The sequence below is a fragment of the Ursus maritimus genome, unplaced genomic scaffold (genome assembly GCF_017311325.1).
Source record: "Ursus maritimus isolate PB19 unplaced genomic scaffold, ASM1731132v1 scaffold_14, whole genome shotgun sequence".
Classification (NCBI taxonomy): domain Eukaryota; kingdom Metazoa; phylum Chordata; class Mammalia; order Carnivora; family Ursidae; genus Ursus; species Ursus maritimus.
The window spans coordinates 10437741-10453036 of record NW_024423786.1 but is presented as its reverse complement, the minus strand read 5'-3'; the positions used below and the strand labels follow the sequence as shown (position 1 = coordinate 10453036).

At 40.0% G+C, this 15296-nt stretch overlaps 1 protein-coding gene across 1 annotated transcript in view; it reads left to right on the top strand.

The window, feature by feature from the left end:
* The window catches only part of GRM7 (glutamate metabotropic receptor 7), an 814755-nt gene that overhangs the window by 544484 nt on the left and 254975 nt on the right, over positions 1 to 15296 (top strand). Inside the window, exon 5 of the mRNA XM_008697935.2 lies at positions 1146 to 1286. Coding sequence (XP_008696157.2) covers positions 1146 to 1286 — 141 coding nt within the window. The remainder of the gene's footprint in view (positions 1 to 1145; positions 1287 to 15296) is intronic.

The following is a 15296-nucleotide window of genomic DNA, read 5'->3' as shown; positions in this document are numbered from 1 at the left end:
CGCGGATTTGGTGTTGGCCACTTAGTGATGAATACGGTTAACCTGATATGTTCCTCTCATGAAGTTTAGAGTCTGGAGCTTTTTTTTTTTTTTTTTAATGGCCTTTAAATGAGGGGAACACTGAGTAATTTAAATAATGTGGAAGCAAGTCCATCTCCTGTGGTTGTTAACCCTGACCTCTGTGTGTTTCCAAAGTCTTCTCACCACCCCAAACAAGGTGACGTGAGGGAAGGAGGTGGGGTCCTCCTCATTCCTGCAGGAAGATGAAAGGAAGATGAGGGGAGCGTGCCCTTGCTCCTGTTCCCCTGACTTAGGAAGTGAGCGGAGCTGTCCCTCCGGCCCACCTCGTGTCACTGACTCCTATCTGATTCTCCTGAGACCCTGTGGCTCCGTTGGAATCTTTAAGGCTGCGCTCCTAAAGAGCTCGCCAGAGATTTCCTGCGGCCCTGGCCTCTTGAGTGTCTGCTCGTCACACACACCACTGCACTCTGAGCAGCACTGAGCTTTATGTGAGACTCCCATTTACTCGTGGCCTTTTTAGAAACTTCCAGTTTGATTAGAATATCAATGACACAATGGAGCATTATTAAATGAGAGGCAGGTGTGAACATGATACTCACAGGTCAGTAGCTCACATAGTCCGAGATGCAGCGTGGCCTAATGGTCGACTTTGGGTGTGCTTCTGTTTCATCTGAGCCTCTGTTTCCTCACTGGCAAAGTGGGAGTGATGGTAGTTGCTGTCTCGGTTGTTGAGATGAATAGAAGAACCTATGTGAAGCACAGAATCCTCTCCATAGTAAGCGCCGAAATTATCAATTACTATCTTGATGAGGGGGAGGAAGTCACTTTGTCCCTGGTCTAGCATCACTGGAGATGCAAGACATGTTGTGATCATCATGTCATCTCTAAGGTCATCGTGACTGTGTCATTGGTAAGTCACATCTCTGCCTGACAGATTGAAATAGGGACTTAGCCATAGGTTAGCACTGGAATATATATATATATATATTTTTTTTTTTTTTTTTGATTGACACAAAAGAGCATCCAGTCTACTAAAACAAAGAAAAACCATCACTGGTATTTTTATTTCTAAACGTCCCAGCAGTGCCCCACAAGCAATGACCTTTTCATTTAACTCTGTTTAGGGTTTGATGCCTATTTTACGTCCCGCACACTTGAAAACAACAGAAGAAATGTATGGTTTGCTGAATACTGGGAGGAAAACTTCAACTGCAAGTTGACGATTAGTGGGTCAAAGAAAGAAGACACAGATCGCAAATGCACAGGTAATTTCATTCTAGTTGTCCTTCTCCTGGTGCTCTACGTGGCCAGCATTGAAATGTCTGCATAGCTGACAGAAGGAAGCTTGGCTGGAGACAAATTGAAAAAGTAAATTGAATTTTACTAGATTGTTCAGAAAATGGAACAGGAGCATAAGTCTTGCAGGACAAGAGTAGAACGGACAAAATTGTATTCTTTTCTGCCTGTCCATCTAGCAGTAATTGACATTTTCATTGATTCTTAGAATTCAAAAGGGTCATGTTGCTTTGAATGCTCTCAGTGATAAATATTAGCTCATGTTTTAGCCAGGAGTATGAAGTCATTTTCACATAGACAAAAATCCAGCAAATCCCCTATCAGCACCAGATTTAACTGTTACCATGGACTGTACTGTGTATTTGATTAAAGAAACAAAATACTTGGGTTTAGAGTAATGAGAATTTCAATGGATTTCCATAACCTCCAAGTTAATGACTCACCTGCTATTTAAAATATGCTTAAAATATGCCCAACTTAGGGGGTTACCTGGCTGGCTCAGTCAGTAGAGCATGTGATTCTTGATATTGGGGTTACAAGTTAGAGCCCCACGTTGGGCTTAGAGTTTACCTAAAAATATACCTAGGCAGCCTCCTAGGTAACCTTGCATGATTATTCCAAATTAAAAAATGTGTGTGTGTGTGCTATGCCTGTATATGTACATATATGAAGTAGTCGGAAGATAAAATTAAACATTCACTGGTGTATTCACAAATATTTTTTGAGCAACTCCTTCCTTTTCAGCACAATACTAGGCACCGTGATCAAATAGTAAGCAAACCAGGTGAAGACCCAGCTTTCATACAGTGGGGCAAAATTGACATTATCCCTGTGATCTCTCCATGAATACATAATTATAAACTATAATAAGTGTTCCGAGAGCTATATGAGCATATAACCAAGAAATTTAACTTACATTGAAGGCAGAAGCTGTCTTAAAGATCTCCTTGAGGAGTAGGTAGGCATTGACTACTTAGAGAGAGGGAAGGGCAGATAGGAGAATTTCTCGTGGAGGAATAATATGACAAAGAGCTTATAGCAGGAGCAATTATGGTACCTCTGAGGACATAAAAAACAGAACTACCTGACTGAAGTACAGTGAAGAGGATGAATGTGTGAGCTGCGGTTGCTAGTATAGAGATGCGGACAAGGAATAAGCTATGTGGGGACATATGTGGAATCTGGTCTTTACCTTAAGTGTACTGGAACCAGGGGTGGTGGTGCTGGTGGTGGTCATGATGGTGGTGGTTACAGAACCATGTGACATGTTCTACCATCTTACCGCCTAGCCCTGTATTACATAGCACCACCCAATTTCATGCTTTAGTAGTCTTTATCATTTGTAGTGATGACCTTGAAATACCACAAAATCCTAAAATGTTATTCGGCATGCTGTAGAAAACCCACTCCTGTTGGATATACCGATACTTAGTTGATCTTTGCAGTGTGGCTCTTTGAATATTGGTTATCCAGGGAAGGTAGATTGACCTATTCAACAAACACCTATTAGTGAGGAATAATACATGCAAACCATGGTCCTAAAAACATCAGGTAATGGTGTGAAGATGCCTTTTCCTCAAGGTGTTTTTGTGATGGACAGGTAAGATGGGACCAGAGCTAGGAGTAAAATTAATGCCACAAAATCAGTGTTACATAATTAGATAAATAACTCAGTAAATTACAATACCAGATGATCTATATTCTCTATGCTGTGGTATATAACAACAGTGTTTTCAGAAATATGATCTTTAAAATATTGAAGAGAGGGAGGAAAAAATCATTTCAATGTTGACTAGACCTGGGTGAAACAAAGCTCTCAAAAGGAAACTGAAAACAATTAGCTTGACATCTGGAAAATTAAATGACAAGGAACATCCCGGTATACTGGAAGTATCTAGGTGACTGATGATAGCAGTTTTTTGGTTCCTTCTGACGTTTTATGTTCTGTAGAGTCTGGAAGGTGGAATGGATTGTCTTGTGGCCATTAGGATTGTTCTAAGGCCAAGCCCCAACTTTTAATGTTTTAACACCATGGTTTTTCTGTAGTCACATTTTCATGCTGATCTTCAAGAATTGGGGTTCATACAATAAGCTCATTATCCAAATCATGATCTTTCAAAAATGGATATAGGAGTGGTTTTTTTTTCATATCCCACTCATTCCTTGTAAAGAATCTGTGATCACATTTACTAAATTAACTGTGACTCAAAATTATTTTAATACTGTCTCTGCCCTCTTTCCTTCCTTACTTTCATAGTTGTAAGACGTGCCATATTGAGTGGAGATAAATATTACTACCCTCATTGTGTCTCTTATTCCTGTTACTGGATATGAGTACATGGGTGGTCGTATGTTTGTTTCTTGTACTGCCTTTCCCCAAATCCAATGAATCCTATATTCTGCTTTGGAAATATTCACAAAATATTTTTTAAAAAATGTGACCTTTAGAAACAGCTGACCCTTGAACAACATGGATTGGAACTGCATGGGTCCACTTAGATTTTTTTCCCATAAATATAGTCCTATAAATATATTCTGTTATGATTTTCTTAACATTTTCTCTAGCTTACTTGGTTAGAATACAGTATGTAATACCTATAGCATACGAAATATGTGCTCATTGACTATGTTACTGGTAAGGCCTCCTTGCATCAGTAGGCTGTTAAAGTTTTGGGGGAGTCAAAAGTTACAGGTGGACTTTTGACTATGCAGAGGATTGACTCCCCTAACTCCCCACATTGTTCAAGAGTCAACTGTGTGCTTCAACTTGGAAATGGAATAATCAGAGAAAAAGCATGCTGAGATTTGCTGGACTAGAGGGAAGAAAGAGCTGGAAAGAAGTGACAGATTGAAGTGTATTGATAAGAGTTCTTGAAAGCATGGTGAGAAATTAAGTTTTAATGATGGAAAAGAGTGGATGGGAGAGGGAAGTGTTGATGGGCTTAAGGATGTAGATGATAAAAGGGAAAGATGCTTTGATAACCAGGTTTTGAAACATAGAATGGTCACATTGGAAAGAACTGTCCTGATGAGGAAGCAGGCTAAGAAGTCTGGTATTGCAGACAGCAAGTCTGGCTCTAGACAGCATGGCAGTGGATGTTCTGAGGACTGCAGACAGCAGCCCACCTTGCACTTCTCCCTCTATGACTGGGTTCTGCTAAAGAATAAGAAAGTCTTAAAAAACTCCTAGGGTTTGGGTACAAATTAAAATGCCAACTTGTTTTTCTGTATTTTTTCACATAGCCTCTTTAGCCATAATGAGGTATTTATTATATATTAGCTCCAAGTAGATGATCAATGAGTCAATGACCTGGCCAGACAAGCTTTGAAGATGAGATGTGGGTGTCATTATATTTGGAGAGAGCAGATTTCTGCAGTCAGGGAATAGCAGCAAGTTCTAAAAAGCCAAGGTGGTAAAAAGTCATAGAAGGAAGAATAACTGATGAAAAAAAAGATATATTATTAAACTGTATATACTTCGTAATTTAACTTGGAGCTGAATGTGCCTGAATTCTTACAGAAGCTTACATGAACAACCAGGAAATTCTTATTCCTGTAAATCATCCATATGCGTTTAAATGCATGTGTTTGTCTACTTCAAACAAGGAAAGCTGCCATTGTCTTCAGTATTTTAAGAACATCCAACTTTGCTTGATACCCGATTCCTAGTTCTCTCAACCTTAAGAGCTGGTCATTCTTCATCCTACCTTCCCTGGTGATTCCCTAATTTTTACTGATACAGACTAAGATTTGCCAGTGACCTCCCCCAAGGGGACATGCAGTTATGTTTTTTGGTGGTTTAAGCTTTCACAGAAAACACAAACTCTGGCAGGTACTGTACTGTTTCATAGACCTCGATTTTGTCAGAGACATAGTGCTGGCTGTATACACACTAAAGTCCTTCTAGATTTTTCCAGGATAAAGTAAGTTCTTCTAGATACATTACAAAATAAAGTCCCTCTCAATACTTCTAGAAACATATTTCTAGACTATTTGTTGTTTGGGGGCAGAAAGATCAGATGTGATTTTTTGTTTTTGTGCTTCCCCACTTCCACCCCACTGGTTAAGTGTTTACCCTCAACACTTGCCAGCATACTGTTGACACAAAGACCAGTTTAGAGTATGATCTTTTTGGGAATAACCCATTTTTATGGAGACACCAAGGTTAAGGAAAGAAGGAAAAGTACACAGGTGGTGATATCCCGGAAAAGGAGATTTGAGGCCACCCAGAATGCAGAAAATAACTCTACCCAAGTGTGGAAGAAACCAGAGTTTTTGGCACGAAAGAGGCCTGGGTTTGTTGTTTAGAGCTATCCCTGAATGCTCCCATGAGAGACTGAACATTATTTAACTTTTCAAAGCCTTTTCTCATCCTTGAAATGGGAATAATAAAGCTTTATACCTTAAGTTGTAGTAGGGATTACATTAGGTAACTTACAGAAGATCTAAAATGATACTGGCATATTAAAGCTCATAATGGTGGGGCGCCTGCGTGGCTCCGTTGATTAAGTTTCTGCCTTCAGCTCAGGTCATGATCCCTGGGTCCTGGGACTGAGCCCCACATCAGGCTCCCTGCTCAGCGGGAAATCTGCTTCTCCCCCTCCTCTCTGTCCCTCTGTCCCCCCACCTCTCATCCGTGCTCTCTCTCTGTCAAATAAATAAAATCTTAAAAAAAATAAAGTAATAAAGCTCAGTAATGGTAACAATTACCTGCCATTTGGAGCTGAATGTAGTTACCTGTGAGGGTTTCATGAAGATCCTATTGTCACATGTTAGTGCTACAGAAAATCAGGGTGTCTATCAAATTCTTCCAGGAAAATAAAGCCAGGGAATTGAATAAGCAAGTAAATACAGACAGGAGCTTGTCATTGGGATACCCATGGCACAGTGATGTAATGAGGTATCACAAGTTTACAGACAGGTGGCGTGCACCTTCGTGTTGGGATAGAATAAGAAGCTGGAGGCTTCAAGACTTTCAGTGCCATAACGCAGAGTGTGTGTTGAAGCATCCCTGGGCCTTGGACTTGACAGACACCTCATGTACTAGCTCTTGTACCATTTTATCTCTGACGTGCTATATCTTTATGTGGTTGGTAGCATCTCTAAGGTCTTTGCTCTCAAACCCATTTTTTAAACTCAGAAAGATGTTCTGAGAATCTGAATGTGCTTGCCTATTGCAGCCCATAAAAATTATCACTCTGTCATGTCTTATGACTTACACAGAACATTTGTCTAACTAACATTACTCTTCTGCCAAATGCCACTTTGTGGATACTGATTCATCAGAGTTACTACCTCTCTACTGAACAGAAGGAACTCAGCATTTAGAAATCCATCTTATGAAGGGACAAATTGACTTTCAAAGATTTGTTTTCCTTTTGAAATGAGAGAGGATGAATAAATTGATGACTTTTTTTTTTTAAATAAAAAAAACATTGTTTTCCGTTGCTAGCGCTTGAGAGTCACACGATAAGCAGATTTGATTTTGGTTTGAGTCCCTAATCAATCAGTGGTTACAGTGGAGAGCTATCAGAGGCTTAAAAGCATGGTCTGGTAAATGTTCACATTTTGGGAGAATCCTTAAACTGTCTTTTTCTTTACACCTAACTTCTCAAAGCTAATAGTTTAAGTAAAGGTCACTTTCTTGGTGGAGCCAAAAAAGTCTTTTAAGAAATGCTGTTAATGAATAAACCATGTATTTCTCAAGTTTTCATTCATTTCACATGGGACTCAGGCCCATCAGAACCTATATAATTTAACAAGTCTATCAAGACAAAGGAAGAACACTTGAGTAAGTTAAGTGCTTTGAGAATATATGTGCAGAAAGCATTTATGACTACACTAATTAATTTTCCTGCCATTTTATTTTATTCTGAATTGACCTTTAATTGTTATATAGATGTTCCATTGCAGCATCTAATATACTCTGTGCAATTGAAGAATCAACATCTAAGTGCTACAGATAAAATGTAACCCTTTGGTGCTCTGACTTTAGGAAGTCGTTTTGATGAGAAGCAATGTAAAATACCATTTTTATACCTTTGTGCTTTAGATACACGTTCAAGGCAGATTAATTATGATTTAGTCTGCATGTAGCAGCCATTACGGAATTCTGTGTTAATATGTTCATTAAATTTTTTATTCTGACCTCTAGAAATCAAAATATTGGTTGATGTTTCTCTTGCTACCATCACACTTAAGTCTGCTCCTACTTCCTTCCTCAATGGCTGGTTTCTGTCTGTGTGGTAAGTGGAACCATATAAGCCAAATTAATGTTTTTAAATTTTATTCATTTAAAATGAATATTAAGTAAGTATTACATGTTTCAGAATCATCCCAGAAAGGCTAGGGTATTCGTGTTCCTCCATTGGTCTCAACCAGTGTTGTGAATGGACCAGTCCTTGTGGTTTTTATTGTTTGGAAGACCTCCTGCAACGACCATCAGGAAAGCTTGAAAAATGGATAGGTTTATTACTTAAAAGACTTTGATTACACAGCATACCTGGGGCCACATAGTGGGGTGGTGCGTAGAGAGAGAAAATGCTCCTGGCCTTGCGCTTCTACTTTAATTGAGAGCCAGGGTAGAGCCCATGGTTTCATCGGCTTATTCTTCATTGGTGAGTTTAAAAACACAATGGGAATTTAAAGTGCAGATGGAGAAAAGGGAAATGGCCCAAATTGTCAGTTACTGAAATCAACCAAGATCCAAAATAAAGGAGTCTCACTGAGGAAAGCTCCTCGGGCCTCTTGATCTGTTCCTGTGGCTGGCAATGTGTTACAGGGAGAGCCTTCCCTGTAAAGGATGCCTCTGCAATCGGAACTTAAGGCAGGCCCTTGCATTACCAAAAGAAAGAAAGAAAAAAAAAGAAAAACTGTCAGGGCTTCTACTACAATCCACCCTGTGATGCCAGGGGATCAAAGTCAATGATGAGGACATTAACTTCTTGGGTGGCCAATAAGCTGAAAGTCAGGGGTAGAGCACATTATAACCCAGAGAGTACATATCAAAGTAGGATTATAGTAACAAACCCTTTAATAACTGCAGAGTTAAGAGTCTGAAATCCAGTCTGCAACCATTGTCCTAAATAAGGAGGATTCAGCCATGAAAATAGGTCCCTGATCTTTGGGGCCCACCCTGATAATCTGTTCAAGGATTTAAGTAATACTGTGAAACACTTCATCATCTTGGGCCATCTGGTATAAGTAGGTTTGAACCGGTGTTAATAGATGATTCCATATGTCAACCAATGAGTTTCTTAGTCCTGACAACAGGTCAATTCAATTAAAGGAGGCAACGATGAAGTTGGATTACCCATGTTAGGTCTCTAACCTATAGGTATTTAATAAGAGGCACTTCTTTCTTTTCTTTTCTTTTCTTTTCTTTTCTTTTCTTTTCTTTTCTTTTCTTTTCTTTTCTTTTCTTTCTTTCGATTTTATTTATTTGAGAGAAAGAGAGGCAGACTTCTCCCTGAGCAGAGAGCCCAATGCAGGGCTCAATCCCAGGACCCTGAGATCATGACCTGAGTTGAAGGCCGATGCTTAACCGCCTGAGCCACCCAAGTGCCCCAATAAGAGGCATTTCTATGAAAACAAATTTTAAAAAATGTTTGAGAGTTGGACATCCTGGAACTCTAGTTTCAGAGTTCTAAATGTACCCAGTTGAGAAGATTTCATAGATGTCAGGCTCAAAGTAACTTCAGATGGAGTGAGAACAAGCACTGGTAGTCTGATAGATTCTGCCGATTTGTGGTCTCTGCTGATCTTTCTGAGTGGCCCACACAGCAACCTGTGTGAAGACTGCTCAGACATGAACTGTTGTGCTGATTGCTCTGAAGTTGATAGCAAGTTGTCCCACTTTATTATTTTTTAAAAAATTTACTTACTAGAGAACACAAGCTGGGGGAGGGGCAGAAGGAGAGCGAAAAGCAGACCCCCCACTGGCAGGGAGCCCAGCAGGGGTCTAGATCCCAGGCCCTGAGATCAGGAGGGAAGCTGAAAGCAGATGCAACTGCCTGGGCCATCCAGGTGCCCTTCAAGTTGTCCCACTTCAGTTTGCAATTCACGAAAAGGGGAGTTTTAGTTCTCAATGATTCCAAGTCAGTGGATTCGACAAAAATTGGAAACGTTAGTTTGGAAAATTGTAGTCAGATATTGAAGGAAATGACAATTCGGTATGCAGTCCGGTGTACAGGTGAAAAACAAAACCTCAACAATAATTAACAAAACTAGAGTTGACATCCACGGACATATATTTAAGTTCCTACTGACCTATCTTTCCACATAGAATTACCCCAGTTTCTATGGAAGATAACTCTGGTAAGACTAATTCGTCTGCAAGTTAAGTTCAGTTGCATGCAGTAAACTTTGGCCTGTGTGCATGAACTCATGTGAGTGCAGCAAGAATAATGATTGACCATGTAGGCTTTTAAAAGACTGTCTTATTGGATCTTTTATAAGGAAGTTCAGATCAAATTTTTAACAGCCTCTTTAGGCTAAGAAGCCAAACCAAGAACTTGCCATCAGACTGCCTGGAATACCTATAGATGTGGGTGGATTCCTGTCTTCTTGAGGTCCCCAAGTATCCTGAGGTTCCTGGGCCTGTCAGGAAGTGACCTTCCTTACTGGGTAAGGCTGCTGGGAATCCTGAAAGCAAGGTACCAGCCCATTTTTCCAGGGGGCCTTATTGACTCCTTCAGGTCAACTTCAGTTCCTTGAAACTGGTCATACCTGAATCTATGCATGTCTATCTCAAATAGGACATTCCAATCAGAGCCTTGGAAATACAACCAGTGTTTCCAACTGTGTCCTGTTCCAAGGAGAACAGATTCTTATTGAACTTATGCAAATAACCATATTACCATGAAAATAAGAATATTCACTGAGAGCTCCCAAATTCTGGAGGGATCAGGTAGAGAGAAAGACATAAATGTTTCATCTTGGCTCACAAAGATATATTCTAAATTACTGTAAGTTATAAATAGCTTAGGAGGACAGGTCTCTTTATAGCTGGGAAACAAAAGATTAAAGAACCAGCAATATTTCACACAGAAAGTCATGAAAGTTATAATCATCCTTATCGGTTCATTCAGTCCCGTGTAATCCTTGTTGATCTTTTGTTGGCGTTTTATGAATCATATGTTTCCTTAGAATTCTGTAAATTCTTACCCAGTTCTGGTATGATCCAGAACTAAGCAGAAACACACTCTAGAGTACTTGTCAGAGTTCTTTCCATGAACTGCTCTTTAAGATGAAATACTTCTGCAAAATCATCACAGTGTAATAGTAACTGTAAATGATAACGACTTAAGAATGGCCATGGTTAATGATGAGAGTTCATTAACAAGGAAATAAGGCTATTACTGAGACACAAATATTTTAAGATGATAAATAGAATTATAAGTGATAAAAGTGTACCAGGACATGTCAGATTTTTAGGCATTTTGTACAATTTCTAGGGTACTTCTATTAATAACATTTGCCCATATAACTTAAGAAGGCTTATCATCCTTTATTTGACAACTTCCCATATAATTTAACATATCAAATAAGCCTAATTCATGTAATATCCATCTCTGTCTCTCTGTCTCTCAATTCTGATAAGGAGAGAAGACATTGTGACGTAGTCTAGGGATTCTCTGGAAAACCCCAAATTCAGTTGAAGGTCAAAAAAAGTTAGAATTTGATTTGAGTGAAGTTTGTCAAAAACATCAAAAGGTTTGGACACTTGGTTGAATAGGATCACAGGTCAATTTGAAACAATAAAAGAGTTTCCATTTAACCAAAGTGACCATTGAAGACTGCAGGCAAATACAGATAGGTGTGTGTGTGTGTGCGTGTGTGTGCGTGCGCATGTGTGTGCATGTGTGTGTGTGCGTGTGTGTGCGTGCGCATGCGTGTGCATGTGTGTGTGTGCGTGCGCATGTGTGTGCATGTGTGTGTGTGTGCGTGCGTGTGTGCATGCGTGTGTGCATGTGTGTGTGTGTGTGTGCGTATGCATGCGTGCGCTTCCATCTTTTAAAACAACTTAGCTCTTTCAATAGAGAAGGACCAACCTTTTTTTTTTTTTTTTTTTAAGATTTTATTTATTTATCAGAGAGTGAGCAAGAGAGAGCACAAGCAGGGTTAGGGGCACAGAGAGAGGGGGAAGCAGGCAGGCTCCCCACCGAGGAAAGAGTCTACTGTGGGATTCTCAGGACCCGGGATCATGATCTGAGCTACAGGCAGATGCTTAACTGACTGAGCCGCCCAGGCGCCCCAAGAAGGACCAGACTTCTTGAATAATCAAAGACCTGTTAAAAAACACAGGGAAGTGTTTTGACAGGACAAAATCCTTGTTTTCCAGGCAGATTACTTCAAAGGTAAAAAAAACAAAAAACAAAAAACTTGCTCTCCCAATGTTTTATCAAGAGCAGAACAGTAGTCTAAGAAAACTTGTCCTGTTAGCAGAAGAAAATGAAGTTTAATTTTACATGAATATACTTCGTATTAAAGCTTAATTTTAAAACTCTCATAATAACAATACAGTTTTTAGCCAATTTGACCACACAAGGTAAATTTTTTTTTCCCTAACTTTCTGTACCATTTTTGTCCTTTGTTTTCCTCATTCCCATTCTAAAAAACAATGTTTTCTTTTAGGACAAATTTACTTTTCTTTCCTCATAACAAAAATGTATCGTCGTACTTTTTCTTTTTTTTTCTTTTTTTTTTTAATACCTGTTTCAGCCAAAAACACATCCTACTTTCCTTGCATACAACTGTTTCCCTTATTTCCAGTAGCTTGAATGACATATATTGGAAATTTTTAACCCTCAAAATCCTTTCTTTCTAATTGTGTTGTGAACTGCCTATTGAACTAGGATTCTGTAGATTTGCGAATATATGAATATACCTTGTAAATTCTAAAGACATACGACATGAACTAGAAAAACATTTGGGTTAATTTCTGTTATATTTCCGGGATTTAGAAGTACTTGAACCAAAAGTACTTATTTTTAAGCCAATAAATAGAGCTCTTTTACAAATTTTGGAAATACTTTCCAGAGGTAGGAAAAATACCATATCTGTAACATACATACATATATGGACCTACAGAAACAGACACTGACATCTTGCTTTCATTCCAAAACTGTAGCCATGAAGCAGGCATCATCCAAAACTGACCAGTTTCTAAGTAATCATGTCTCTGGCAGACAGAACAAGTTAAAGTTATCTGCTTAAAAGCTTTTTGCTAATGTTTGTGGAGGAGACTTTTAAGTTTTTAATTTATCCTTGGCAAGTAAACTTAATTAAGGAAGCTGTGATTTAGAGCCTTTCTATCAGCTTGTATTTTATTTTTTAAATTTTTATCTAAATTCTAGTTAGTTAACATACAGCGCAATATTGGCTTCAGGAGTAGAATTCAATGATTCATCACTTACATACAACACCCAGTGCTCATTATAACAAGTGCCCTCTTTAATACCCATCGCCCATCTCGCCCATCCCCCACCCACCTCCCTCCATCAACTCTGTTTGTTTTCCATCCTTAAGAGTCTCTCTCATGGTTTGTTTCCCCCTCTTTCTCACCCCCCAATATGTTCATCTGTTTTGTTTCTTAAATTCCACATATCAGTGAAATTATATGGCATTTACCTTTCTCTGACATCAGTTTGTATTTTATTTTATTTTATTAAAATTTTTTTTAAAGATTTTATTTATTCATTCAACAGAGAGAGAGAGACAGCCAGTGAGAGAGGAAACACAAGCAGGGGGAGTGGGAGAGGAAGAAGCAGGCTCCCAGCGGAGGAGCCTGATGTGGGGCTCGATCCCAGAATGCCAGGATCACGCCCTGAGCCGAAGGCAGACGCTTAACGACTGAGCCACTCAGACGCCCCCAGTTTGTATTTTAAAAAGCCCTCTTTCTCTTTTTTTCCTTTCTTTTCTTTTTTCTTTTCTTTTCTTTTCTTTTCTTTTTCTTTTTGCATTCTCCAACAAGTTTAGTTCCCTCCTGGGGTGTTTACATTTCAAAGACATGGTAAGATTTTTATCTTCAAGAAACAGAGAAATGATATGTAAGCTTTCCCCCTAGGAGCTTGAGTGCCTTTTGAATAGCTTTGGAAGTCCCAATTAAAATGTAGTAGCCTTGAAATTATGGGGAGTACACTGTAGAGAATAATTCTCTGGACCGAGGGTCAGATAGGACCTCTTCAGGGTAGGAAGTGAAGAGGGGGTCTTTTGGGTCACTCTGGTCATGGAAATGATAAATCCTTTGGACCACACCAACTTTGGACAGCAGGAGAAAGCCTTTATATTAATGTTTTCCCTTCACTGTGAGCCATACGGTGGTCGTTCTTTTGGAAGGATGGACAAGGGGCCAGGCAATAAATACCCAAGGGAGGAGAGGGAGAGCGCTGTTAGGGATATCAGTGGCCCCGGACACCTTTGTCTTCCATTTCCCTTCTTCCTCTCTAGAGGCCTCCATAACATGGTCGGCTTTTCCCTGGGTGGCAGGGATGATTCATGAGGTGTGTTTCTTAGTTCTGCCCTGATCAGGGAAAAGCCAAGGGGACATAGAATGTGCTGTATCTTGGTGGAAATGAGCAGAGAGCCTTGATGGATCTGTAAGAAAGTTACAGGGGCACCGGCGTGGCTCAGTGGGTTGAGCCTCAGAATCTTGATTTCAGCTCAGGGTTGTGGAATCAAACCCCACTTCTGGCTCTGCACTCAGCAAGGGGTCTGCTTTAGATTTTTTCTCTCTCTCCTTTTCTTTCTGCCCTCCCCCCATGTTCTAATCCTCTCTCAAAGTAAATAAAATATTTTTTTTTAAAGATTTTATTTATTTTTGAGAGAGAAAGAGAGAGAATGTGAGCATGAGTGAGAGGAGGGGTGGAGGGATAAGCAGACTCCCCATGGAGTGGGGAGCTGGATGTGGGACTTGATCCCAGGACTCTGGGATCATGACCTGAGCCCAAGGCAGCCGCTTAACTGACTGAGCCACCCAGGCACCAGTAAATAAAATATTTAAAAAAAAAATTACGGATAAAGATTTTAGGGTCTTAAGAGACACTAGTCAGTTGATGCATTTCATCAGCCGTAACAGTTGAGAGCCCATTCCAAACAAATGAGAAAACCTGCAATACCAAGTTAGTTCCCTTCTCTTCTTGTTGCGTAAAATCTTGAGGAGAGATTTGAATTTCACTTAAGGTATAGTTTTTGTATGTGTTTGTTTTTCCCTTATTTTCTACTTCTTGACTTTTCTCCTATCTTCATCTTATGTGTTATTACTGGAACATTTTACATAATGTGACCGTGAGACCTCTCTGTAAGTGGCTGCTTTCTTTCCCAGGGTGTCCTGAGAGACTTCTCGGGGACTGGGAGCTTCTTCCACTAGTGTGATACGCACAGGGTCTTTGGGGGAAAGCCCCTGGGCCTCTGGCGCGTAAACTGGGCTCTTGGCACGTTGGTAAGCGTGGCATTGAGGAGCACCCAGGAAGTGTCCGTTGGGTTTTGCATCTGTCAGGGAGCTGGTGTACCTCCTTGTGGTTCTTAGAAGCCACTGGCATCAGATGTTTAGCACATTTATATTTGACCGTTAAGGTTTTAGGAATGTCATACCCGGGGTGGACCCAGAATATCTCATCTGGTCAGAGGACGAAGAATAAATAGTATTTAGTAAAGCGGTGACACAGAGACTGTGAGGCCTTTGTTAGGTTTTCCCTCCCACTGCCTTCTGGATATAAGGCTATTTCACTGTTCTGGGTTAGGACACATTGTCTGGGCACGAACCACAAACTCCGTGGTCGCAGTGGAGGTCTCCTGTCCTCCACCTAGGGGAATCTTTTCCTCCCGCCTTTGGCCCAGAGCCTCTCTGTGGGTGGTGACAAAACCCTTGCAATCCAATCCACCCTCCTTAGCTCTTTTTGGCCTTGAGGCCTGAGGACCTCTACATATATTAATAGTCAATGAAGTCCTTCTAATTAGTAGTATACCAGTCTCGTTAG